The sequence below is a fragment of the Mya arenaria genome, chromosome 5 (assembly GCF_026914265.1).
Source record: "Mya arenaria isolate MELC-2E11 chromosome 5, ASM2691426v1".
In the NCBI taxonomy this organism is placed as follows: domain Eukaryota; kingdom Metazoa; phylum Mollusca; class Bivalvia; order Myida; family Myidae; genus Mya; species Mya arenaria.
In genome coordinates this window covers 60,770,686-60,798,583 of record NC_069126.1, presented here as the reverse complement: position 1 = coordinate 60,798,583, position 27,898 = coordinate 60,770,686, and the positions used below count along the sequence as shown (strand labels likewise).

Genomic DNA, 27,898 nt, shown 5'->3' with positions numbered 1-27,898 from the left:
TTTACTTACATTCTGTTGTAACCTTTCTTCGCAAGAATAGATGTTCTTACTTATAAACAACAACAACAACATCATCATCAACAACAGACGATGACGACAGTGGCGCAAGATAATGATAATAATTTTAAAACAATATGAATAAGCTATATTTCAGGATAATCGGCTTTATTTAAACAACTACGGCAATGTTGTTTTACATCTGTCATTGTTACTTAAGGAAGGCGTTTTAAATACACAGCACAAAGTAGTGATCATTTTGGACTAGTAACAATGATTATTGTGATTGTATTATTGCAGGTATTTCTTCAAGGTAAAAATCTCATGCATATTTAATTGCATTTATAAACATTAAGATTATTATATAATAATTTGATTATTTATTTTCATTTTAAATTATTTGTCGACTTTGATTACATAATCACGAATAAACATTAGCATGAGCCTACGTGAATTTTAAGACGTGATCAACTAAGATAGTAATACAAAAGGAAGATATACGGTATATATATCTTATAAAATATTGCCCAAAATGTAAAAAAGTCAAACTCTTATCAGTCGCCTTTTTAAGGGATTTTGTTTATACTTATTTATTTAAGCTCGATTGTGAAGAAAGCTGATAGCTATTAAGATCACTCTTGTGTCCATTTCCTTGGCAGTCAGCAGTACTGTGTCATTTTTATGAGAGGCAATGAAAACATACTCCTGGATGGTATCGAACCAACAATCTCTTCGTTGAGAGACGGACATCTATACCGCTAGACTACTTTCATTTAAAGGATATATGCTACTCTTTAAATTTGCTTTATGTATATTAAGATTGTTTGTGTGAGATTTTTTGTTTTTGTTTAATATGTCTATTCATTATTAACGCTTACCGAACACGGTAATGATACTTGTTAAACTTAATCCTTAGATGTGCAATTTAAAGGGACTGTACACCAGATTAGCACCAAAGAAAGTTTTTTTCTGTAACGAATCTTAGGACAATTATTTAATAAAATGTTTTACTCGTTGATATCATAATTGTAAAATAAATACCAATATTAAAAAAATAAATTGTGTCGAAGACCGGGTTCGAACCGTTGTCGCCAAAATTGCAGCCCAGCGTTGTATCTACTGAGCTACAAAGGATTACACTAAACGGGTGATATAATAAGGCTAAACAACTAACTCGGTAATATCACGTGATAACAACGACTAACCAATCACGCATAAGGAATGAATTATACTAGGTAGACATACCCAGTATTTTTTTAATGGAAATTACGAAAACACTGCGAAAAATAAATTAATTGTAAACTATGTGGTACTCCAGTAAGTAAGTTTCAATGCATTGTACACATCGATACCAAGATTATGTCAGATTTCGACAATTTTCTCTCTTTTTCGCTATTTCATCATACGGAGTACAGTCCCTTTAAGAAAGATGCACAAAAGAAACGAAAAAAAATAAATGTAAACAATTCACCTGCTTTTTCTTTTGTTTCGATCATTCAAGTCAAATGCGTTTAACAAAGTAATGCATTGATATTGATACTTTTATTTTGTGTATCTGCTTTGACTTTGTACCATTAATAAGAGTAACAATCTGTATTCAATTAATCTTCAACTTAATAATTTGATTAATCTTCAACTTACTAATTTAATTATTATTTTAAAATAATATGGACAATTCTTGGTATTTAACACTGATGTCGTAAGTAGTTGAAAACACAGTGCGGAATAACCGCATGGACGTAGGAGTCTAAAACCGGCTTGTTTATTTTATTAATAATCAACCAGAAACCACATGGACACGCTCAGTAGCCACCACAACTTACAAAAAGAGTAGGATGTTATTGTTTAAGTAACTGATGGGCTTGTTCAAATAAATTATATTGTAATAATAAATAGAGGATACATATTTGCTTCAGTGTAAAACCGAGATATTTACTTTAGATTTAATGAAGTGAATAATAATGCAAATTGATACTGAAACCAACATATTTTTTCATGTTGAAAACTTTTTGAAAATAAAAAATTTATTTCGATAGCATACGAAACTCTGGCGTTATGACGGCATTGATTTATCTTCCACGCAATGTGTTTTTTCGGTTTTTCACAAGCGTAAATAAGAGTAATGGTGAAGTTATTTTTTGATAAACTGACGAATTTATACTATGAGTTTATCAGGATATGATCCACCATTCTTTTCTTAATAAACCCTCGAGATGCATAAAACAGAGCTTAACAGTATACAATATCAACCCAAATTCGTGATACACAATATTATGACAACGTGGGTCCTGCTGTACAGATTGAACCCGTTACAATGGGCATGAATAAGTAAGATAATTTGCATTTTCAACCAAGAAATTCAAACTTACCTTGAACTTTAAACCAAAAAAAAAAATGTTATGAAACTGATGTCTACATCGACTACACGTGGTATCAGCCCCATCGTCCGGTTTATACTTATAAATGTTAGCGCGTCCATTTTGGAGTATTGTTGTCTGTTTTGATAGTCTATTGGAAAGCGTTCGCACTACTTCATGTGCGAGAGGCGGACTCCTATAGCCCTAGACTACCCCCAACCGATACAGCCGGTATAATTGATCGTATTGATGACACGATTATCAAGTAAAATCAATAAATCAGCGCTGAAAATGCTATGTCGGCGACAATCGTTAGTGGTTGTCAAAAACCGATATCGTTAATGTTACTTTTTTTTGTTTTGCAGTAAAAGTAGAGTAAATGTCAATTTTTCTTTCCGGTAAATTATCGTTGAGTTTATTTTAACAAGGGGGGTCACTCTTTTACACAAATGCGACGAATGTAAACACTTTTGCTTAAAAACTTACAAACTGTTTTAAACTGTTCATATATTTCATATACCCTGTCTCTGTGGTTTCGTGGTCCGGTCTTACCTGCAAATGACGGGATCCCGGCTCGATGCATTTTGTTTTGAAACTTTTTTTTTGTTATCGTTTGTTATTAACAATTTTACTTTTTTGTGAAAGTTTTATGAAATGAAGATATTTTAATGAAATCTTCAATGTTACAGGTAATTGAATGTTAAGCTTGTTAACAAATATTCAATATGCTTTTACATGGATAAAATGCTAAGATAATTTACAATTTTGCAATTGTTAAGCAATTATTAAGTATATGTTTTGTTATTATGTTTTGTCGTTAAGTTATTAAAGACAGAAAAAGGTTATGGATATTAACTTACTGTTGCAAAAAGCATTACCATAGAATCATACGTACTGATTCCATTTAAATGATCATTATTATACTATGTCTAAAGAATATATTCCTAATTGATATTATGAACTTTCGATTATTGTCCGATAGTATATCGAAATACTTGGTCCGATTCGATTCGATTATCGATAGCAAATAGAGTCCGATTTTCAAACACTAGTTGATCGGCAACGCAATATAGTTCTAAGACAATAAACATATATGTTTCGGCTTGCTGTTGCTAGGCTTGTCCCTCAGGATCATATCCCTGTATTAATTGTGTACATCGTATGCTCTATTCATATGCATAATTTCCGTCAAGTATGCGCGTAGCCCCTGTCCAAGCAGTAGTTCCTGTTATTGGTCCCGTCATTGCTGAAGATTGATTTGGCAACGCTCATTAAGGCTCGCAAAAATGTTGCTATTAAATTACGTTTCATTCGTTTCTTTGAAAGATGTATGCGGCATGTGCCCTACCGGCTGGATTGAACGTCCCGGCAGCAGCTCTTGTTATCAGTTCTGGTCATCGAGAAAGATGGATTGGGCAACGGCCAGAAAAGCTTGTCAGGCTCTCTCAGGTGACCTGCTTCAACTGGAATCTAAAGAAGAAATGGTATATTTTTGTTTTGTGTTCTTAAAATGTCGTTGATGCTTTATTTTTGTTAGTGTTATATGTATGACTACTTAGTTCTATTTAAAATTATCTTTGTCATAGATTATATAATCTAAATATGATGGGACAAGTGTTAAGGTGATAGTTCATAAATCCCAATTGTACTTCTGTCTTGCTGACCATTCCAAGGAGGTGACCCCAATGTGTATCGATAAAAATAGTGTAGTATGTCTGTGTTGTACTTTCGTTAAGTGTCTCTCTTGCAGTGTATGCCAGGCCTTAGCCAAATGCATTCAAACACGTTCTATGTTATATTTTTACTATTTGGCTTGTCCCTGACGTTGCCATTGTATTGTTTTAAAAAATGACTGAAATCTGACCATTTATATGTATGAGCCCGTCATTTTGGGAATTTAAATATGTTTAATTGAAAAGACATGTGCTAAACTAATACGAAATAATTGTACAATACAACATTCATGCCACAGTTGTATAAAAAATACTTTATGTCAGTAAAGGTCAGCACATATTTGGTAACCGCCTCAGTGAAACAGATATACATAATAAACCTATCTAGTAAACATAGGCAGTGTTGCTCCTACATGCATCATAGCGGGAAATGTATCGTTACAATCTAGATCTAGACTGTTTTCTGTTTTTGAGCTAGTGTGCGCCTCCGAAGGTTCCCCGACTTCAAGAATTACTTCCATTTCTTATATTCTTTAAGACCTGGGTAAAATATGAGCTGTTGAAGTACCCGATGAGCTATGAATGGTGGATAGGCCTAAAAAGAAGCCCTGACAATAATACAACGTGGTTATGGACGGATGGATCAATAAAAAACGAGTCGAACAATTTCATGTACGTAGCTTTGATTTATTTTTAAAATTGGTAAACGAAATATGAATGTGTATTTATTTTGCATGTTGTCATTTTCTTAAGGGCCTGTTTTTAAAATTAAGAATGTGATGTGTTAACGCCTTTGATCAAGGTAAATTAAGCAAGATTCCAGTAAGTCTTCGGCGGCGACTGGACTCACTGCAGATTCTTTGCAGTCAGTCTCTGTTAGAACTCGCATCATTGCCTAAATAATAAAACGTAAAAATAACACACAAAAACGAAAATACGCACATTACTGAAAGATTAAATTAAATGGATTGAAGGTGATTTGCTTTATTTAAGCACCACACATTTTGAGTATTAGGAAGAGGCCGTCTTAAGCGTGTTTTCGCCGTCCATAATGTGCAAATGCAACGTAATTTATGGTCAAAGCTAGTTAACATATTGTTTGTTTATTAATCAATATCATAAATAAAATACAAATAAGACCTTTAACAAACACTAACGCTGGGTTACACAAGCGGCAGTATTCTAGTAAATATTGCAAATTCTATACAGAATTCTATCTGACTCCTCTAAGATAAATCCATATTTACAAATCGTACCTTGTATGTACGGCTTATTATACATTTTGGATAAGAGAGAGGTTTGTGCAAGTACACTTGTTTAAACCCCCAGTACATTTACACTTTACTGACCGTTCCAAGGCGATACCTAACAATCCTTGATAAAAATGACTAGGTTTTTTATATAGTATATATGTAATGTGTTGTTTGCGGATTTTTTTTCTATTGTTACATGTTTATTGTTTTTTTTTGTGTGTGTTTTTTTGTGTTCCATGTCTTTGGCGCTTACACTGTGCCATTGAACGGGGTTTATGTTTAAACTTTTGGCTACTGAGCTTGTTTTTATATTTTCACACATAAATATCGTTGAAAAAAACGATTGACGTTCGATATCGTAGCTTTATTTACGTGAAACTCTGTGCTAAACATCCTTAAAGTTTACGTTAACAAATTGAATATTTGACTGGTGTTATGTCTCGAATAAAAGTTTACGTCAGTTCATGAATCATTATCCTTTTTGCATGCGCAGTAAGCGTTCTATTTATCCTTAAATAATGAATTTCATCATATTTTAATACAGGTTTTCTTACATACTGGCTCATTTAAAGTTTGTCATGAGATTCGAATGTGCACATAGATTATAATGTCAAACAAAATTGTTACAAACAGAAAAATTGTTACAACGACATTCATACTGTATTGGTTCCAGTGCTGGATATGCATATTCGAATTAAATAACCATGTCAACAGGTAACATGTACTTTAATATTTTCGATTTTGTGGTCATAATTAAAGTCTGTCTTGAACGCTTCAAACTATGTATTAGATACAAGCTTCTGGGTTAAATGTTCATCTTGGGGTAGCTGAACTCCACATGTTTTAGTTTCAACAACAGTATACAATATATGAATTTTGCCTGAACCATAGTAATCTATCTATTTTGTAGCCTTAGATCGTACCCGAGTCATCATATCCACCCAGTGAGCTCTTACTTAGTCTTTATTGACCATGCATATGTTTCATAGTCTTTGCTAATTGACTATCTTTAATCCATCTCTAATGAAGGCTAACAAAAAACAAACAACCAAACATGAAGCCTACTAAACCCCTTCACTTGTTACGATTGAAGCCATGCGTTTTATATTAAAATTCGAATGAAAGAAGGCAATGTAAACAAATTTGTATAGGCGACCTTACGATTATGGACTAACTTTGCCAATATATGTTACGCTTTCTTATTATTTATATCATTGCAGAAAAACATGTTGCACATATTACAGGTACAGGTACAAAAGTAAAGCATGGTTTACCTCTAGTTTTGTGGTTTGAATACCAAGTTAGTGGAGTCTTTCACTATTTTTAAGATAAATGTAAATCACGTATGCATTTTTGGAGTTTGTTGCAAATACATGTAAAATACTCACGATAAGAACGCTATGGAGACAGAGACAGTGTCATTTGTACTTAGTGTCAAGTGCTCTCACTTTCATACATGTATGTCATGTTCTATTTCCACTGGGAACGTGTTTATAACTTAAAATTGACAGCTCAGTATAAGTTTTGATAACATTAATCACTGAAAGAAAAAGGAGCAAGGTGGGTCGACTAAGGTCCTCATATTTCGGCACATACATCTTGTCAACTGGTTTCCAAATGATCAACACGCATATGAAACAGGAAGGCCTCATGGCCTTTTACTCTTTATCGACAAATTATATTTTACACTAAACAATCGTCATTGTAAGAACGTTTTAGCGAAGGGACATAGCGTAGACCAGAAGCCAAAATATCATACGATTTGTTTTGCCGTAACTTTGTATTTTGTAGCCAGTGGGGCAGTGGGGAGCCCAACAATTATCTGGACTCGGAAGACTGTGGCGAAATTTGCAACAATGTCCTCAACGACAAAGACTGTGACATACCACGACAGTCTATATGTGAAATGCCGCCAGGTAGGTATTCCTTAAGTAAATCGACAAAATTACATACCACATACCGGCCAGTTTGAAATACATGAATCGACATGGTGTTCCACAGTGGCAGCCAAGTTATTTATATTTTGATCATTTAAAACATAGGATATATTCAACGTGGTAATTATTGAAACAGAAAACGGTTGCCAGTGTTGCATCTACCATTAGCAGTAAAGTAAACCTGGGGTTGGGATGGTTTTCGTCCTTTTTGGGGCTTTTCTAAATCGCCCTTTTGAAGCGCAAGAATAGAATATATATTAAGCTTTCTTGAAGGCTGCAAGCTGTCATAAACATTTAAACACCTTACCGATTTGCTATTCTGGATTTGAATTATTTTTCTTAAAACCTGCAATGAACTTTAAAATGAGGCCCTCTTATATATTGATGGTCAAAATCTGAACATTAAACCTTGTTCTTCTTAAATCATATTACAGAAGTTCCGCATTATTGTGATGTGGACAATGGCTGGACAGACCTGGTTGTCGCAGGGAAAGACATCGCTTGTTTCAAGGTCATGCCAACAAAAGTGCAATATACAGACGCCCAGTAAGAATTTTTGTCCAAATAGTTAAACCATCTTTCAAAAATGTTATATGTGCATTTGTTTAAAAAGATGCATTGCCACAAAAGAATAACGAAATGGCATTATCACTTTTATTATCTTAAATTGGTATTTCTATATAAGCTATTTTAAAATGATCATAAATCTGAATCCTTAATTAAAATAAGAACTTTCCTTTGCATTGATTTTGTGCATCAAAACGTAGTACTTCAAAAGATATAAGCCGCATATATTTTACCTTTCAGGAGGGCGTGTATACAAGAGGAAGGTACCCTTGCGGCCATGGTGACTGAGTCAGAACAACAGGCGCTAACTGTGTACCTAGCAGGGCAGAACGACGGAGCTGCTTATTGGCTTCCGTATACCCTGAACACGGAACTGATTATTGTAATATTTTGGAAAATAACTAGTTCATTGTTTATTCCTACATCCATTATTTATTTGTGTATCAGTTTATTCAAATTTCAACTTTTTGTGATTTAGTCGCCCAAACACAACTTTGTTTCAATTCAATACCAGACTACGCGGAACTTCTAACTTGGATTAGTTGGTCAAAACCACGAGTTTCAAACAATCCGAAAAAAAAATTGAAAAGAAGAGAAATGTACTTTGACTCTTAAATTTTGTGGGTTTTTTTTATTTCTTATTTCAATTTTAAGCATTACAAATAGTTGCTTCCTTAAATAATCTAACAATTTGAAAAAAGCAACAATCGAAATAAGGTGGTTGTTCAATATTGGCTGGTGTATCTTACCAGTATATCTTGTGCTGGTCTCTTTTGGATTAATCGTATGGGAAATGATTATGTGTTATAAATATATGCTATTTCTTAGATTTCGACCTCAAAATGACCTTGACCTTCAACGTTCGTGACCTTAATGCGAAGTATGTTATAAAGCCTGACATATGTACATATCTTACTATAAACATTAAAGTCAATACATGTTTGTGTTCAAAAGCTATAATATTTGTAGTGAGACTAGTCATGGGTGCAACAAATGACTCCCATTTTGGCTGTTGTCTTGGTTAAGTATGGCTACCTGCAGGATGCCAGATGTCCACCCGCCATTAATATGCAGCTTAGACTTCCCAACACACAAATACATTAAGCAACTCTCGGGACAGAAAAATGCAAACAAATACCTCTATTTTTGTCCTTAAAAACAGGTATTTCAAGAGGTAGTTGGTATGTGATTGATATTATACTTTTAGAAATCTCGACGTTGGCTGTTACCTACAACTGCCAGTGAACCGGCACACTTCTGGTGGATGGAATCAGCATCGGATGTAGAAAAGTAATATGACTGATTCCTTGTGTTAAGGTTGTTGTGAAAAATATGATGAAGTATTGGATGTATATGTCTTTTACATGACGTTTTCAACTCAATTTGACGTAAGACCATTACCGTTCTATTTTCTTACGCCAAGAATTGTAAATGAATAAGTTTAAATCATTTGTCGTTTGTGTTGTTTATCTGCAAATTAATTCAGTTTTTATTCAATCATTGGTTTAATATTATCCACTGTCCATTATTAACTTTTTTCAAAACTTTTTTACATTCGACTATATATGTCCGCTTATCTTTTAAAAGCTCTCTCCGTGTTAACTTGTTACATAATTCTGGCTTAAGGTTTTTCTATCCACAAATAAATATGTTATCTTATTGCTCCTCTGGCCTTATTCTTGAAAGTTGCCTGGTGACCCTTATAATGCTGGTATCAATTTGCTGATTACAAAATGTTTGATAAAATGACCAAAACTACAGTATAAATAAACGTTGTACAGTTTGTATTCACTTACTAAACCTAAGTTACTAGATAGTGTTCAAGGCGTATTCTTGTCTCCAGACGTGTTGCCAACAATTCCCTTTGTGCGGTGATGGATACAAACTCTACCGATTTCAACAACTGGCGCCCAACATCATGTGACGACTTGTACAAACCCGTCTGTATGAAGAAACTAGGTGAATAAGCTAGATACACTTAAAAAAATGACAACACTTATGAAGAATGTTTTTAGGAAGTTTCCGATTCGTTTCTTTATGTTTTTTTCTGTTTACGTTTTTATTCTAGTTTGGTGAAATATTTTTGACACTAAAGCATTGTGTTTATCTTGTTTACCTTAGTTCTCAATTTGTCAATTCTATTTATAGTGTTTAGTCAGTCAACACACGTATCCACCTGATTGTACACATGGTCATAGTGCAAGAATTCATAATTTCCTACAACACCCTACCTCCTTTTCAGATGGTAATTCATAAGCCTACCTCACTACAAAAGGTTCAATGTACGATGCTTACAAATTCCCTATAAAGCTTTGTTTCAGAGAAATGTATGTTTCAGGCATATGTCCATCAGGTTACATGAAGTACAATGACTTCTGCTTCCGGTTTGAAATCGAACGGAGGACGACTTGGCGGGAAGCAAGGAGTTTCTGTAACATCCGCAATACGAAGTTGCTTCGTATTCAGTCGTAAGTAATTTTGTAAAATATTGCCTATCATTCATGTTACTATTAACACTGTCTTATTTCTATATTCATTACGAATATCCGGTTTCCTCTTTTATCAACACCGTGATCCTGTTCCGTATCTTGTCGTTCGTAAACGCGTATTTGTCAAATCGTATCACACATAACAGCTTAGCATTATCACAATATAGATAAAAAATGATTCCGGTTTCGTTAAATATAGACGTGTATCAACCGCCATTGAGCTACTGTTTCGCTGACTATTACATAACACTTAACAAAGACTCTCAAAAAGGCACAATGCTAAGGCCGAACAGGAGCTGAACGATTGGCACAAACCGCACAAGCAACATATACAGACCACACATTAATTGTCCGGTTAAAACCTCAAACGGAAAACAACAGGTTATAGTTCACCCTCTCAATCCATTTCATTTTCCGTTTTTTTCTTTCCTACTTTCGCTCAACATACTTTTTACTTCTCATCATATTTCCAAAATGTGTTACCAACCTAAATACAAATACCTTCCCAAACAATCATTATTTGTAATTTTTTTAAAGTTATTTGTTTGGTTTGTAATGATTTTTTTTCCAAATTGATATTAACCAAAACGCCATAATTTGCTTAATCTACTGTACATGCTAAACTAGAGGAAAAGGGCTTTTTTAGATTGTTAACCATCTTCCAGTCCAATCCTAAACTTTGATATTGTACATATGACCTTGCATACATTGTATGTTTTGTTCAAAAATAAAATGTGTTTAAACAAAATTGTTCTGTTAGCGCGCTTGATTCTAAACTAGTCGTCCCAATGTTGATTCCAAACCTGAGCATATGTAAGTTTGGGTTGTGATCACCAAACAAGACAAGAAGGGTTTTCTTCCGGCAGTCAGGTTCCGCCACAGCGCAAGACCTCACTCTCATGCAAAATCATACCAACGAATTTGATTTAGCATAAGTTAATATCACTTTCTTCATAATCTTTGTCAATTAAAATAAAGATTGAACCAACATGTCTGAATCAATACATGTTAGGGTCACACAAATATTTATTTAAAATAGTTTGATTATTGTGTAGTATATTGTTTAGTGACAGTGGTTGTCTGTTAGACTTTTACCTTGTCTTTCAACAGAGCCTTTGTGAACATGATGCTACTGGGTGTGTCTAAAATAGTTTTAGATTACCTTTTCTGTTACAAGGCCGTTGTGCACATTTGGCTACTGTGAGTCTCTCCTTTACCGTTAGACGTATACCCTATCTGTTAACAGGGCCTTTGTGAACCCTTGGCCACTGGCTCCAATATATTTTTTTTAAGTTGATCTAAATATAATCTTAACTCATTCTAGATTATAGCACTAGAAGTTATTGAAAGTTATATTATCTTACCCCTTTTAAACGCGCATTACATCCTAACATATGTTGACTAAAATGTTTGTCAAGATTCAAACGAAAACAATGTTCTAAACTATTCAATAACTGTATTTGAGTTCAGCATATCTTTGAGCATGTTCTCAAGGATTCTTGTGCTCTAGAATTCGTTTTCTTTGAAAAAATGACAAAGTATTTTATAAGAATTTTGCCTCTGTTTTTTAAAACAGTAAAAGTATACCAATATTGCTCTTCTTTATGTTCAATGAGATGTGAAATTTCAGTAATGACATACAGATGTTTATTGGGAGGAGCATTCAAAAGAACAGCACTGTCTGGCTTGGATTTAGTGGTAAGACAAATAGAAATGCAATTGTCTTCCTTAATAACAAACTTGTCAAAGATTTATTATTTGATTGGGATTGACAATTAATTTACTTGTGGCATCCTATTACAATAACATTTGCTTTATTATGGCCAGGATAAGCGTGACGAGTAAATTAAATAGAAACTGACGCAATTTTGTCAACAAGTGCTTTAAAACTAAAAATGATATATTTTATCATTACGGAAATGTCTCATTATTTGCTTTAAAATGACAGTAAATTACTACATATTTCCAGTAATATTAAAATTTATATTGGCACTGGCAGCAACCAACAAAAAATAATCAGCAAATTATCAACAAAAAATAACTGATAACAACATTCCTTTACATATTTTGAAATGAGCTGAACTACTTGTAGGTACGCGCAAAGACTCTTGGAGATGGTTTGATGAAGGTGATGACTCCACATTAGCCTTCGGAGCCTTCGAAACCAACAGAACTGCCTCTCTCGCGAGTAACATCGAACTGTGCGGCGTACTGACAGGTGCCTGCATTTACCTTTGTAATGTGCATGAGCGCTTGGCGATTTATTAACTTAAACAAAGATTAATCAGATTTAATGATATTATATATTTGTTAAACACCAATAAACGCAATGTACTTAAAATGAAATGATACGATATGTTACCTTCCGATATTACTTTTGAATACATATTATGATCGATTCATTTTAACAGTGTCATTGGCCCAGACCCGTAACTAAATATTAAATGTAGTATTCGGTGGCCAACGAGACAAATCCATGGGTATAACAGAAGATGACATATTTCCCGTTTTGAGGAGATTACAAATCGAAATAAAAATAAGTAATCATCAGTCAGTGGCACCACTTTCATGGCTATTGCATATTTAAGCCACATACAAGTAGTATAGGGAAGGTGTGGTGGTGTTAGTAGTTTATACTCCGGGTCCCGGCGTGAGCACATTGAAGGGTCCCAGAGTGACAGTTCAACCACCGCACACCTTTCCTGGGCGGTGAACCAGTACTAGGTGCCTTTACTTCTGCAAGAAACTGACAACTTCTGTACATGCCAGGGGCAGTGGTACAGTGCGAATGGTCGTAGAAAGGATTTCATAACCAATCACAACAGAAGTGACCTGGTTTGCCCGGGAATCGAACCCGGGTTGTCCGATTAACAATCCAACGCTCTACCGTATAGGGAAGGTAAGAAGTCAGTCACGTTTTATAGAGCACAAACTTCAATAACTGTACTTCAACATCGGCTTAATTATTCATATTAGTTTCATCAACAGCACGTGTACTTTACCGTTACGTTTTTACTTTTTATATCAACGCGTAAGGCTCTGGAAAGTGGGAAAGACAAGACTGTGGAAGTTCTAATGCGGGCACTGTTTGTATTGGACACGTGGTCATTCGACCACCTGGTTCCCCTTGCCCAGACGAAGAACAAAATTGCCTTGAAGGACCTTTACCTGAGCCGCCACATACTTTAACACGTAAGATACAGATAATGTAATATACGTTGCTTGCTATGTCACTTGATTTGTTACCCGGCCAATGTATATCCGTATTTGTTGGCCAAGCTTCCAAATTTGTTGATTAATTGCATACAATTGTATATTTCATCAATAGTTTGCTCATGGTTCCATCCATAAATCTGTGTCATCAAAAGCATTAGATATAATATATTTTGGTCTACAGCAGTTCTATGCACCTTAAGAGTCTTGTCTTCAGTACGTGATTCTGTCTGTATGGTAAATTGGCTCGTGAAGATTCTTGTCTACCATACAGACTCATGGCTATATGGTAAAAAGAAGGTAGAATTACTAGCAGAACTTCGTTAAAATCCAATATTAATCGCAGTTTATCCATCCATGTCTTATTTCTTTAGCAACCTTCGAATGTGACACATCAAATTCTTACGCAATAAGCCAGCAGAATGGACTATGCTATAGAGAAATACCAATGCTTGTTGACTGGTATAAGGCACGGACGTTTTGTGCAAACGACAATGCTATCCTTTTGGATGCTGTTACAAATGAAACGTTGACCATGCTTGCAAGTATGATATTTCAGTGACTTTGTAACTGAATTTCAACTCAGTTGACTTTAATCACTCTACACTGATTCGATGCTTCTTTAGGACGCATTTTTAATGTAGACTAACTTTACTAAATACACATAACAAATATAATAAAATGTTGCTAGTTAATGTCATCCTCTATTATTTCCTTATTTTCAAACCTTTCCCAAACTTAAATTACAAATTTGAACCAGCCACCTACGGAACAATGAGCGAAATTGAGTTTGAAAAATGGATTTGGACTGGTCTCAATGACAGAGAGAAAGAAGGCCACTATGTTTGGCAAAGGGGAACCAGTCTGGTAGTAACATTTTTGTTCTACTTGTATAGGGTCTACTTAATTAAAATACAACGATTTTGTCATGGAAAAAAACATACATTCTAAACTCTGCTTTGGTTGATTGGTATATAGCAATGATTTATTTATTTATACTCGAGTAAAAACTAGCGTTGACCTCATTATTAAAATGCTTCAAAATCTGCTTCACATACATTTCACAGGTAACCAAAGGCTACTGGATGCATGGTTCGCCTAATAACTTTGAAGTTGGGGCTGTCTATTCTGAAAACTGTGTTGTAATGGCAACGGCAACAAGTGATGCATATCTTCCCGGCGACAATCGCTCCTTTATCATAGAATGGGATGACATTCCTTGTGGCTTTGAAAGACGGGCAGTTTGTCAAAAAAGACCAGGTAAACACATTATGCTATAGACATAGAATACTATTTACAAAGCAATAGCGTTTGCTATATATACTTTGTTTTGATTTGGATGTGTACTTAATTACGGTTAAAATTGTCATCTTAACATCATCACCAGTAAAAATTCACCGTTTACTATCAGCAATAAACAAATTTCAAATATGATACAATGACACACTATGTGTCATCGTTGAAATAAAAGCGATTTAAGAACTAGACTGCTGCAGAAGATAAAAAGTAAAACAACAATACCTTATTAATAAAACACTTCTTGTTTAAGAGTACAATATAGCTCTTGGGAAGATGACTGCTGTGTCCTCTGGAGAACAGGGCTACAAGTTTATAGACGATTGTGCTGACAGAAATATGGATAATGGATGTTGTGGATTAATACCTGGTCCTTACCCATGGTGGCAACTGGATCTTGGCGTTCGGTTTACGATCGGTTCTATTGTTATACATAGACGTTTTAAAGAAGGGTGTATGTATAAAGTCCATATTTTGTAATTACGTGGAAAATGGGGCACTTATATTTTCTCATCTCAATGTTATGGATTTATATTAAAACAAAATGCAGATCGCAGGCATAAGTGTTTGGTATCTGTCCAATTGGTGCAAACATCAGTCTGTAGTGATATGTTACAGACATTCTTCTAATGTTTTAATGCTAAATATTTACTTATTTACGAATCCTTATCTATACATCATATACACTTTTTAAGAACACAATTTTCAATAGGCGCCGTATGTCCGACGGAAATGAAGGACTTCCGGCTATTTATTAGTAACGTCACAGGCTCAAAGAACGTCACTGACCTGGTTTACACAGAGACATCAGATCGGCCACAGACGATTATCACAGTGCGTTTAGATACACCGATTACTGGCAGGTAATGATTAATGAGGATTACACGATCTATTTAAAAGACCTCGTGCACTATGAACCCGTAACTAATTGTGTTGACACTGTTGCACTTATAATTGACTTCAATAAGCGATGGTAACGTCACGATCGTTTTCCTTACAGTGCACATTTTGTTTAAATGGATTTGGTTTATGTGTGTGTGTTGTTTTAAATAAATATTAAGTTATTGTTTAAGCAAAAGCGTAAATGAATATCTATTTAGGCCAGATAGGTTCAATGCATTCCGGTATATTGTACCAATTTTTCTTTAAAATAAATAACATAATGTGCGATTTTTAAATTGATTTCAGGTTTGTGCGGATTGATATTGCAAAACAAGACGTTAATATATCACTTTGCGAGGTCCAAATATTTGAATGTAAGATACAAAATGTTTAATACTTGTTCTCTGTAGTTATAAAACTATGCTTTTCAGTTGCAAAAACTATGGTCTACAGTTACAAATTCTATGGCCTAGTTACAAAATCTATGGCCTACAGTTACGAAATCTATGGCCTACAGTTTCGAAATCTAAGTCCTATAAATCTATGGCCTATAATTACAAAAACTATGGCCTACAGTTAGAAAAACTATGCTCTACAGTTACAAAACTATCCTCTACAGTTACAAAATCTATGGCCTACAGTTACAAAACTATGGTCTACAGTTACAACACTATGCTCTTCAGTAACAAAATCTTTGCTCTGCAGTTACAAAACCTCATTGTACAGTTAAAAAACCATATTCTTTTCAGTTTTAAAAGTATGCTCTACTGTTTCGAAACCTGTGTTCTACAGTTTCAAAATGTATGCTCTACCATTTGAAACCGATGTATAAGAGTAAAAAAACTGTGTTCTTAAAACCTATGCCCTACAGTAACAAATTTATTTCTGTACAATAACAAAACTATTCTCTTAAGTTTCAAAACATATGGTGTACTGTAACCAAACCTATGCCATACAGTTACATAGACCTATGTCTTGCAATTACAAAAACATAATGCTCTATAGTAACAAATTCCCGTGTTGTAAAGTAAATATCCTATGCCCTACGGTTGCAAACAACTATGCTCTACAGTTGCAAAACTATGCTATAAAGTAACAAAACTGATACCATACAGTCACCAAAATATGCTCTACAGTTACAAATATGAACTACAGTTATTCTTTATTAATTGAAAGTAACATTATGTTAAACAGTTACTTAACTGAGCTCTACAGTTAAAACTAAGCTATGTTCTACTGTTAGATAAAATCAGTGAACTACAGTTTGTGGCTTTTTTAACTTACTTAAGAATATTTCAATTGTGTTTCTTATCACACAGTGGTTTTATTCGATTTTATTATGTTTCCATGTAGAAGTTATATGGGTTACATGTATTATGAAAAGTAAAAACACTATAACATTATAAAATTCATAGTTTTTATTAAAGTAACAAATGTTGACAGTGCTGCACATTTCATTATTGTTTATTAACAATTTTAATCAATTTTGAAAGCAAAATTGCTATTTTTATATATATATTATTTGTGCTTTCAAGAATAACACATCCATAATATGATTCAATCGATATAAAGGTTATTATCGTTTCAGACAATGGGGTAACAGGCCAAAAGCTCACGCCAGAAAACTGTAAGTTATTGGTGATTATTTCACGGACATACACTAAATTTGCATGTAATGATGGAAGTCGGGACCGGGAAGTGGGGTTGTGTACATATCAACTGTTTCAAACCCACAGTGAACCCCTGTTGTTCCAATGCGGTGACCAAAACACTTATTGATACGAATAGTCTGATGCATTGTAGTCTGTATGTGTTCTTTGTACGTCTCTGGTTCAATACTTCAGATTCTGCTGAATTCTTGCCTTCTGCAGCCAATGTATAAACAAATTTACCCATGATAACTATTTCCCGTGTTATTTTTTCTGATAAATTGGCGGTAAGGTATTAAATAAAACAAAATCAAGTTTTTACCATGCTATTTATAGCGGTATTTTTCCAAGAGGTAGATAAATGGATTTACCGTCCTAATACCGAAATATAGATGGCCGACCAGATTTAAACAAACGTTTGATTTCCAACGTCGATTTTAAATATGTATGCGAAAAGATACAGAAACAAGCTCAGCAGCAAAATGTTTAAACATAAACCCGGTTTAATGACACTGGGTAAACGTCAAAGAGATAAAACACAATAACAAAAAATCACAAACAAGAAACATGGAAGAACAGCACAAAACTCCACAATCAGCACAGTGCATTCATACAATATATATAAAAAATGGGTATGTTTATCAAGGATTGTTAGGTACCGCCTTGAAACGGTCAGTAAAGATAAATGAAAATACGTGAATAGAAAACTGTTCCATTACATCCATATCGATAAAAGTCAAGAATTCAGAGGAAAGAGAACGCCAATAACTACAGTTTTAGAACGTATTTACCTTGCTTCGCATTAACAAATAATTCCAAATTCATTAAAAATTAAATGCACTGGTACGAGACCAACACCTAATTGCAGGTCTCGATCTTACTGTGGACAAATATAGCCCACTTAAGACATGTAAACATTGAACAATATATTTCAGCAATGACGTCATTTTCAATTGAAATTTCCTGAATTTATAGTCAATTTCTACATTTGTTCATCTTATATAGTGCCATCCAATGGGGTTACTGCTTAACAGTCACTGTGCAATACCTCGATTATATGAACGGTTATATTTAATTAAAACAACTGTTATATGACATAAGAGCTCAAACAAAAAAATAATCCCATCAAGCAACTAATGTTTGTAAAATTTAATATACAGGAGCAACACCATTAATAGTTTAATGAAAGAAAATACATAAATTTACGCTCCATGTATATTTAGTTTATGCTCCTGTTAAGTAGAAATAAAATGATTATATGTACTTTTAACACTTAAATTTGACATCGACAGCTTAGCTTTTTAATAGTATTACTGTGTGTAATAACTGAAAAGTTAAAGCTTACAATAACTAAGGTGATCTAGTTTAGTTCTACTGTAAACAGAAACAATGCTAATGTATTAAGCAGGAACTATTAATTATTTCATTAAGTTAATCATACATGATTGCACTTTTAGCATTTGCGGTTATTGCAAGCATTATACATTTAAGTATTACCTGTAGATTTAATAATTATGAAATTAGCAAAATGATTGCATGCAGCATCTATTTAATAGCAAGCCTTTAAAGGCATGACATTTCAAACAATTTAGTTATTTTTTTAAGTGAGATATAGGAAAGGTAAAGTAAACTTATAATGTGTCTGTATGGATACTAAAATAGGTTGTGTTTGCTTATGAGAACATACATTCTCAATTAAAGCAATAACTGAGTTTAAAATATAACTTTTTTAACAATGGACTATTGTCCCAGCTTTAATAAATGAACTTATAAAACAATAGTACGTATTTGAATTAAACAAATAAATTATTTATCTGATCTAAAATAAGTATCAAATCTATAAAACTCATTAGGTGCCAAATTAGAAAAAAAAACTGCTAAATGGACGCGGCCATTAAAGTTTATTCAATGTGACACTTTGTACTTCGGTTTAGGAAATCAAATTTATTGTCAGTTTAAATTTGTTTGTTTTTTAAATAATTCAGATATATTTTACCATTATTACTTCCATTGCCATGTTGTTCGAATTGCCTATGGTATTCGTTGACCGTTTTGTATAAAGTAAAGAATAACACCCCTATATTCAGATTGAGATAACCCACTGTGTTTTATTTATCAGCCCCGGAAAAAGCTTATAAATACTTTGTAATATGTTGTTGATTATTTACCATGTAGGTTGTAGGGCAGATTAAAGAAAGTTTGTCATTAGGTCTGCCTCTTGCCAATGATTTTGTAAGACAGGAAATATGAAAATAAATATTCTCTAGGAAAATACATTTATTTTATAAAAATGATACTTCCAATCTGACAGCTGTGACGTTACTCTTATAAAACCGTATTAACCGGCTTAAGTATTTTAACACAGAATTTACCGCATTTATTATTTACCATTGTTTATACGATTTGCTGCTGGTTGTAAAAAGGGGTTATGGTAGCATGTTGTTTACTTGGCTTGACCATGAAGTTAACATTGTATTATTGATAACTGAAAATGTTCTTCTAACCGCAAACGAATTACTCAAGGCAGTTTCCAACAGAAATCATTCATTCCTGCACTCGCAAAGGTAACAAAAATATTAATAATTATTCATATAAAAACTTGTTGCCGCACTTGAACTGTCATTGAGGATTTAAAGTGAGTTTCCTTATTTTAATTACAGAATTAGAGAAATAAAATGCCTGGCTCTTAATTTTCAAATATGTCTGATCCTTCCGTTTTTTATGTTGTTGTTGCTCCTTAGCCTAACTTTTCAAGTTAATATTTTTGTTTATTAAAGTGTAGATACTAATCTTGGTTCTTTGTTTTTAGCAAACTGTATCACTGACTCCACCAATTGGCAAGGGCTTGTAAACCATACTGAAACAGGTCTCAAATGCCAGAGATGGGACGTGGACAAACCGCATAATCACAATTACCATGATGAAACATTTGCTGGTGGTCAAAACCAACACGAGGCTGAAAATTACTGTCGCGATCCAAGAGGAGAGGGCAACCCATGGTGCTACACCACTAACCCGAATGTTCGATGGCAGTTCTGTAGCATACCGCATTGTAACGGTAACGATCATTACCATTTACTTAAACAAAGCGCGATCGCAATGCAATTGCACCGAAGTCAATTTCATCCACCAAAACAGCAACTCGTAGACAAACCGGTTGTTAAAGTGCTGTTCTTGTAAGCCTAATTTAAAGTTTCAATTCGATTGGTCCCTTGGAGGTAAACCAATGCAAAACGCATACGTGTGGATTCTTTGCGGGGCAATGAGCACACCTCCTGAAAGTGAAACGTTAAAGGACAATACAAATTGCTGATGGTAACCGTGCTCAAGCGGTTTCTATGATGTTGGTTTGACAGGCTGCAGATGCTGCACTTGTAGTTTAGATGATGGGTTAAAGCCTAGATCCACGATTATTCAGAGATTTAAGACTGAATATGTTACATTCCTTTGCAAACAGCAGTATTTGTAATGCGTTTGAAGTACGTAATATGACTCTTTATGTGAATTATAGTGACACATGATTTTTGGAAATTAGTTTTTTGGATTATTTGCTTTCTGAAATAAAAGTTTATACACAAAGAAAATAGTGCATACGGTTTGTTACCTGAATTGGATCAAACATTAGTCAATAATTGTGCTCGTTAATTTATTTTAGCATTCACAAACCAAGGACACAAGGATAAATCAGCCACAAAGTTTTCGATCTGTAACTTTGGTTGGGAAGAGGACCCTAACACAGGAGCCTGTCGCAGATTCGGATTGGAACAATTAATTTTTGCCGACGCTGTAAATGTTTGTCAAAACGAAGGAGCAAGCGTCTTTGTTCCAGCCATGAAAAGTGGAATGTTCGTTTCCAACGGTAACGTTAATTTTGGGCTTGCTTTTGTTGTTGTTTTTAATTTGATGAGCGTAATTATATGCATTTTAAAATCGGAAATGTATCACTCTGTCATTAACAATATTGTATCCTGTTTCAGAAAGCGAAAAACAATGGATAGGAATCATGTACGACATGTACACCACACAGTGGAAGTCATTATCTGGTTTAGATGTACCGATATTTATTATTGACGCCTTAGCATGTGAGCATTTTTATCACTTTTACGGCCAAATAAAACATTTCCTGCTACAGTACCTTTGATAAAACGTGAACGAGTCCCTTAAACAAGTAATAAGTCATAAGACTGACGTTCTGTTTATAAAGTTAGGTAATCTAAAATGTACTTATGTTTCGTTTAGAAATATCACGAAAATCTATCACAAAAATAGTCCAGATAGTTTGTGTGTTTTATTTCAATTGAAAATTTAATGAGTAAGGAAATTTGCCTCACTGTCGGGAAAATTCAAGTTTGTGCAAATCATATAGAGTTTTAAAATAATCATTTCTTAACAGTAAGTTTGAATTTTTTACCTGCTGCAGACATTTTTTCATGATTTCTTTTAAGTCGAAAGCTTGAATCGGAAGTTTGAATTAAAAGATATAATTTGAACATGTTTCTTTTATAAACTGAAGCTGCTAGTGCCGAGAATATGACGGGACCCTATTGTGCGGTCATCAATGTTAAATCTGAAACGATGCATATTGCCGAATGCTTGGAAAGACACAATTTTACCTGCAAAACAGCAGGTAAATATCAAACTGATTGCTAATTAGAGTGAGGCTATCCGGAAAATGTAAAATACATATATTATATTACCTATTACCTTTATCATACTTTTATGTTGTAGAAAGGTTCTTTATTGTGAAACATGGTACCGTTGGAGGAGAATATGTGACCGCACCGTTTCTGTCCAAATACCACAATGCCTATAAATTTGAATTCCGCGGTGAATCAGCAGCGCTACTGAGACTCACAGACCAAAACGACAATGCTCACTACGAGATTAAGTTCGGCGGAATATATTCAACACAATGCACAATTAAAGATGTCGGGGCAAATAGATTCCTGTACAAAACAAGCATAGACGGTGTAACCAGTGCGACGGACTTTAAAGGTTTTTGGGTCAGTTGGAATAATTCTGAAGTCAAAGTCGGCCGAGGTGAATTATTTGAACGAAATCAGTTCATGTCTACGGCGGTACAGGCAATGGATGGAGCAAATTTAGAACTGTGGTCATCTGCAGAAACGGAATGGAAAACATATTTCAAAGGTATAAGTTGTTCTTACACATACAATTGCGACCGATGTTATTTGATAATGTATTCATGCCCTTTTCATTTTAAAAATTAGAATTGTGCTTAAACTGATTTTTATCTGGAACATATATGCATCAAGAAGTCATTAATAATTTTTCATGAACTATTCGCACAGAAAAACTCTTAAAAAACGATTCCTTCACAAGCCGGGGTATAAAGACAGCTACATCCTCAGCGATCAAAAATTTGCATGTGGGGTGTCAAGATTTGTTTTTTTCACCAGTGTCAGGAAAAGCATATTTCACGTGAAAATATACATTTTCTATGATCACGAGTGAAGTAAATACGACCTTGAAATCAATAAAGCCTTCTATCTATTTGCATTTTAAAAACACACGTTCGACCATAATGCGTACATCACCTTTGTTATTAACAACTTTATTTTAAGTACAGACAAAACCGGTGAAGAAGAGGTTAAACAGAAAACAGGTAAAATACTACGATATTTTAGACAGTGCGTGTAGGTGTGAATATGTTTCGATTTGATGTAATACTTATTAACAAATAGTCTGGTATTCTCCGCTCGAATTTACTCATACAATATTATTCTTAACGTTGGGCAACAACCGCCGTTAATTTCGTGGAACCGGAAACGATGGATAGAGCTAATTTCACTTGAAATTTTTTTTCAATGGATTGTCGTTTAACTAAATCAGTAAACAGTTTACAGTTGTGCATAATGTTCAATGATAAAACAACCATGTGTTCGTATAGAAAATTTCAAAATTCCCTGAAGTTTCCAATGGGTTTTTAAATGTTTTTTCAATTGTTTCTTATGTATCATACTATGTATTTATTTTTTTGTGTCATAAGATGCATTCAAACTTGGATAATCTAATTATGAATTGTGTATGAAGATCAAGATTCGTCGAATTGCAACACTGATTGGCACTACTACTCAGACACCAAAAAGTGTTTTTGGTTAATCGACCAACCGATGAGAAGCCAAGAGGGCGCAGAACTTTGTTCACTATTTGACGCCACAATGTCGTTACCAACATCACCGGAAGAAGAACTTTTTCTATATAGTAAGTTGTACCTTAATCCTAAATATCGCCAATTGTTTTCTCTGAGAATACTTGTGTAAAAAACTACAGAAACAAGCTCAGTAGCCAAATGTTTAAACATAAACCTGTTTAATGGCAATGGGTAAACGCCAAAGACAAAGAACACAAAACAAAAAAAGACAAACAAGAAACATGGCACAAAACTCAACAAACAGCACATTGCATATATACTATATAAAAACACTAGGTATGTGAATCAAGGATACCTTGAAACGGTCAGTAAAATGTAGATTTACTGGGGTTTAAAAACGGTTTACAAGAAGACATTTCCATCAATCTATTTTATTTAAATTCAGCTCAATTAAGTCAATGAAGGACGTATGTCTTTTATATACATTTCACATCCAATTTAAGCAGCAGTTTCGTTTTTAAGTGAAAAATTGCTTCACATCTGATTTGTTATCATTTAGTATTCAAAAACTTTTGCAACATTTAATTACTTATTCTTTACATGGTAACACAAAGTTAGAATTTAAAGTGCAGGAAATTCGGTGGGGTGTGGGTAACTATCGAAGCGTTCTCGGTTTCTTGAATATATTGAATTATATATTTTGATCAACAAGACACATATTTCAGGTTTATTGAACGGTTTGCCAAAACCTCATAACACCTCAATGTGGCTTCCGGTGATGACATACGGTAACACGATGAAAGTTATGGGTGACGAATACAATCTCAGATATAACAGATTTAAAAATGGTATGTCATTCTAAGTTTGTGTCAATTATCAACACACCACAAATAAAATTCAAATTTCACGAACATAGAATCGACAGTCGATATGGCATTAACTGCAAACCGAATTACAGTCAAATTTATATGTTGGGGTCAAAAAGGTTGTTTTTGTAAAGACATTATCAATAGGAAGTCATCAGTGCAATAGAAAAGAGCAGCTATTAACTATGTGTTAGGAAATATCAACCTTGTAACTAGAGTGTTTTTATGTTTTCGGAAAAAAATGTACGTTAATGCTCGCGCTAGCCAGAAAATCAGAAAATTCTTGATATTTGGTCGCTCTAAGCTGCGGACAAGCTAGATGAAAATATAGGATATGCGTAACCATGTTTAATGCGGAAGATCTAGCAGGAAGTCATGGGTAAAAACTTCACAATTGTTTATTTTGCGTTACAAAGCTAATACTTTGCTGCTTTTTACCCTCTTGTATTTTGATATTGCGTTATAATGTTTCCATTCGTACATATTGTAATAAACTGATCGTAAAGTATCACTTGACAGTGCATATAGTCTTAATTCATATAAAGTATAGCTTTCTGTGCTGTACGTATTTGGTGCATCTTGCATATACGTATGGCAAGGATATTACCCTGTTTTTGTGTTACGATGCATTGTACATTTTCAATTCCGTGCAACTTGTCTTAAAACACCGCCAGCTGGTTCAAAGTTGCTGCGCCGGTATAGACAGGTCGTCAGTTTAAACATATTGGAATGTAATACAAAACATTGCAAATGAACCATATAAAATTGTCGGTAAAAGACAAATGTTGTTATATCGAGGTGTCGTTATGATCAAATTTAACCGTACGCGATAGCACTTCGTGTGTTTTTCATTGCATTGATATAGATTCAATGAACGCGGTGTGTTATTGTTATAGTGTTTTCATTCTGGGCGGAAATAAGTTGATGACTCCATTAAATATTCGCAGTGCTACCTCATATTTGTCAACAAATTTACTCTTTGTTTTTAAAGTTACTATTATATTTCTTGCTTTGTTCATTTACGTTGAAAGCATACTATTCTTGACAATGGCCACTCAAGCATCTTCAGTGCTTTGATTTGATTTTGTAAACAATCTCACCAACTTCCAAGGGGAGCAAGTTTTATTCTGACAGTTTATGACATTATGTTTAATATTAAATTATATTGTTTATTGTATTTTGTTTCCTTGTTGTTGTTTTTTGGTTTCCATCAATCTATTTTTTTACCTCTAATGTTTAAATAAATTGATTTTAGGATTCTTATTTTACGCATTTTCACTAATACATACAAACGATATTTATGTGGACGTTTTAATAACATTGTTATTTAAATTCAAGTAATTATATATTGATCTTTTTTTCCGCGATTAGTGATACAAGAATTTAAAGATATAATTGATAAAGAAAGGTAGAAAATAAGGAATAGAAAAACAATTATTATTACTTAAACAGTTTGAGATGGTAAAGTAAATCGATACTCTACTCTATATATAAAGATATATGTCTTTTATTTGTTAATTTATATATATTGTTTCAGACGGCTCGTCTTTTTCTAATGTCACATTATGTGCTGGAAGTGGACAATCTACGAGAGGGAGCTGGGACTGGTTCCCTTGTTCGGATAAGAGAACAGTTATATGTCAATTAAAGGGTAAGCATTAAATAGAATTAATGAAAGGGCATGTATTCACATACTAATTTAGTTGAAATTTTCACTGTAGTAAAAATTGCATTAATTAAATGAAGGAATTGTTAAAAGGTCAATATTTATATCGATCAGCCAATTTTTAAGCGCACATTATTGCAGAAGCTTAGATATGTAACATTTATTTTTTCAGCGAATTTAGAGTTCTTGTCTTTCATGAACACGGTCAGTGTTTCATTTAATAGTATCACCTTGTTGCATAGTTCATGTATCTAAAACTGGTCAGTTTAAATGCAATAGCCTCGTAATTTATAATACCTTTTTAGCCATATTTATGTTTTTGAAAGAAAACACAAATCTGTAACAATTACAATAGTTTCGCCTTTTAATGGCTCAAAATTTGAGAAAATGTCTTAACAATTCTGTATGTTTAGCAGCGTGTATAGTTTGGGACTGATTCAGCATATTGGGTTTTACTGCTTTTCTAGATGCATAGGAAGAATCATATTGAATATAAAAACAATCATTAAAAGCAAATAATGAAACATATATACAAGTTTGTTTTTAATGTTTCCAATGTTAGGTTTTGAATCACGTGTAGAATATTTGATATATGTAATATATGCAATTGAAGCGTATACTTCTGAAAGTTCATATTTCATATTTATTATACTCAGCAGATTCATTCAGATTGTAACCGAGGTCAACTCCAATTTTATTCCACTGATATGTTGTTTATTTTATACCAGCCCTGTCCAAACGATCAGACTTTTTTGAAATCAAATTCCTAACATTCAAGCCGATGTTGATTTATTTCTGTTCCAGTATTACCAAATATCAATCTGTCTTCAATTGGTTTCATTTACAATTTACATATGTCAAACAAGTACTTCTATGTCAGTTATGACTTAGACGAATGAAATTATTAATGGTTGGAGACTTCAGAAAAAAACGACATGTATGTATATACTCAATCATTTTTTCTTGTAAATGGCATAATACAGATTAAGACTGATTTATACACATTTTGCATTTTTATCATCATTTCGCATCATTGAAATGTAACTATGGTAGTACGTCCAAGATACATATATACAGTACAGTATACAGGTACACTTATTTGATTTTTTAAAGTCATTTTACCTATAAGAAAATATTGAAAATATAATATACCAATGCTTACAAATTACCAGTATGACGTATTTTTCAACGTTCTTGTTTTAGGTTCTGTGATGATTTTATTCGTTACGCATTGGCATGTAGGAATCTTTAAATTATACAAGTTTATGGTATTAATTAGCTTAGGCTAGTTATAAATGTGTTTATTATAGATGGTATGTTAAATGGATTTGAACTTATTTATGTTTATTATCTAAAAAAACATTTTAAACTTCTGAACAGGCATTCTGATAGCATAATTAGAGTAAAAGAAAGCATACTTATTTTTCAAATGAATTCCAAAACGTAAGTTAGTACTATAAAATAATAAAAAATGCATTTTCAGTATTTAAACGGCTGTTCATTATTACATCATCGTTTCGTATATATCCCTTGCGTAAGTTCTTATTACACAACTCATATATATTTTAAATATTTGGTAAGAATTAGTAATGTAGTTCTTAGTTGCCAATTGTATAATTTATTTCAAAGGTAGTTTATCCATCGTTAATACAAAAAAATGCCACTAGTAAAGTTGCATTTGAAAAAATGGTTACGTTTGTATCTCCCAAAATTTTCACCGAGTTATTTGAAATCAAGACAATATGTTATTAAAGGCCTAGTTTAATCCTTCTATAAGTGACCCCCCCCCAAAAAAAAAAACAACAAAACAAACCCCCAACAACAACAAAAAACAAACTGTGCATAGTAAACAACATCTGTGTATTAATCTTAATCTAATTGCCTTACTGTCTTATCAGATATCCGATCTTAGTATCCAGCCGTTCAGTTTTGGAGTTT

At 33.5% G+C, this 27,898-nt stretch overlaps 1 protein-coding gene across 2 annotated transcripts in view; it reads left to right on the top strand.

The window, feature by feature from the left end:
- Nucleotides 1-228: 228 nt before the first annotated feature.
- The window catches only part of LOC128234709 (uncharacterized), a 34,531-nt gene continuing 6,861 nt past the window's right edge, over nucleotides 229-27,898 (top strand). The window contains exons 1-28 of one of the 2 annotated variants that reach the window (XM_052949134.1): nucleotides 229-310; nucleotides 3,681-3,838; nucleotides 4,566-4,699; nucleotides 7,072-7,196; nucleotides 7,652-7,763; nucleotides 8,025-8,166; nucleotides 8,992-9,074; nucleotides 9,628-9,743; nucleotides 10,123-10,252; nucleotides 11,904-11,971; nucleotides 12,366-12,491; nucleotides 13,310-13,465; nucleotides 13,861-14,031; nucleotides 14,247-14,353; nucleotides 14,554-14,746; nucleotides 15,036-15,236; nucleotides 15,495-15,645; nucleotides 15,971-16,038; nucleotides 17,253-17,291; nucleotides 20,123-20,371; nucleotides 20,969-21,172; nucleotides 21,291-21,395; nucleotides 21,827-21,940; nucleotides 22,042-22,464; nucleotides 22,904-22,939; nucleotides 23,368-23,538; nucleotides 24,154-24,276; nucleotides 25,832-25,945. In XM_052949134.1, the coding sequence (XP_052805094.1) occupies nucleotides 271-310; nucleotides 3,681-3,838; nucleotides 4,566-4,699; nucleotides 7,072-7,196; nucleotides 7,652-7,763; nucleotides 8,025-8,166; nucleotides 8,992-9,074; nucleotides 9,628-9,743; nucleotides 10,123-10,252; nucleotides 11,904-11,971; nucleotides 12,366-12,491; nucleotides 13,310-13,465; nucleotides 13,861-14,031; nucleotides 14,247-14,353; nucleotides 14,554-14,746; nucleotides 15,036-15,236; nucleotides 15,495-15,645; nucleotides 15,971-16,038; nucleotides 17,253-17,291; nucleotides 20,123-20,371; nucleotides 20,969-21,172; nucleotides 21,291-21,395; nucleotides 21,827-21,940; nucleotides 22,042-22,464; nucleotides 22,904-22,939; nucleotides 23,368-23,538; nucleotides 24,154-24,276; nucleotides 25,832-25,945 (3,859 nt within the window). In that variant the 5' untranslated portion in view covers nucleotides 229-270. Of the gene's footprint in view, nucleotides 311-3,680; nucleotides 3,839-4,565; nucleotides 4,700-7,071; nucleotides 7,197-7,651; nucleotides 7,764-8,024; nucleotides 8,167-8,991; nucleotides 9,075-9,627; nucleotides 9,744-10,122; nucleotides 10,253-11,903; nucleotides 11,972-12,365; nucleotides 12,492-13,309; nucleotides 13,466-13,860; nucleotides 14,032-14,246; nucleotides 14,354-14,553; nucleotides 14,747-15,035; nucleotides 15,237-15,494; nucleotides 15,646-15,970; nucleotides 16,039-17,252; nucleotides 17,292-20,122; nucleotides 20,372-20,968; nucleotides 21,173-21,290; nucleotides 21,396-21,826; nucleotides 21,941-22,041; nucleotides 22,465-22,898; nucleotides 22,940-23,367; nucleotides 23,539-24,153; nucleotides 24,277-25,831; nucleotides 25,946-27,898 lie in introns of those variants that run through there. The other variant, XR_008261007.1, reaches the window with a different exon arrangement.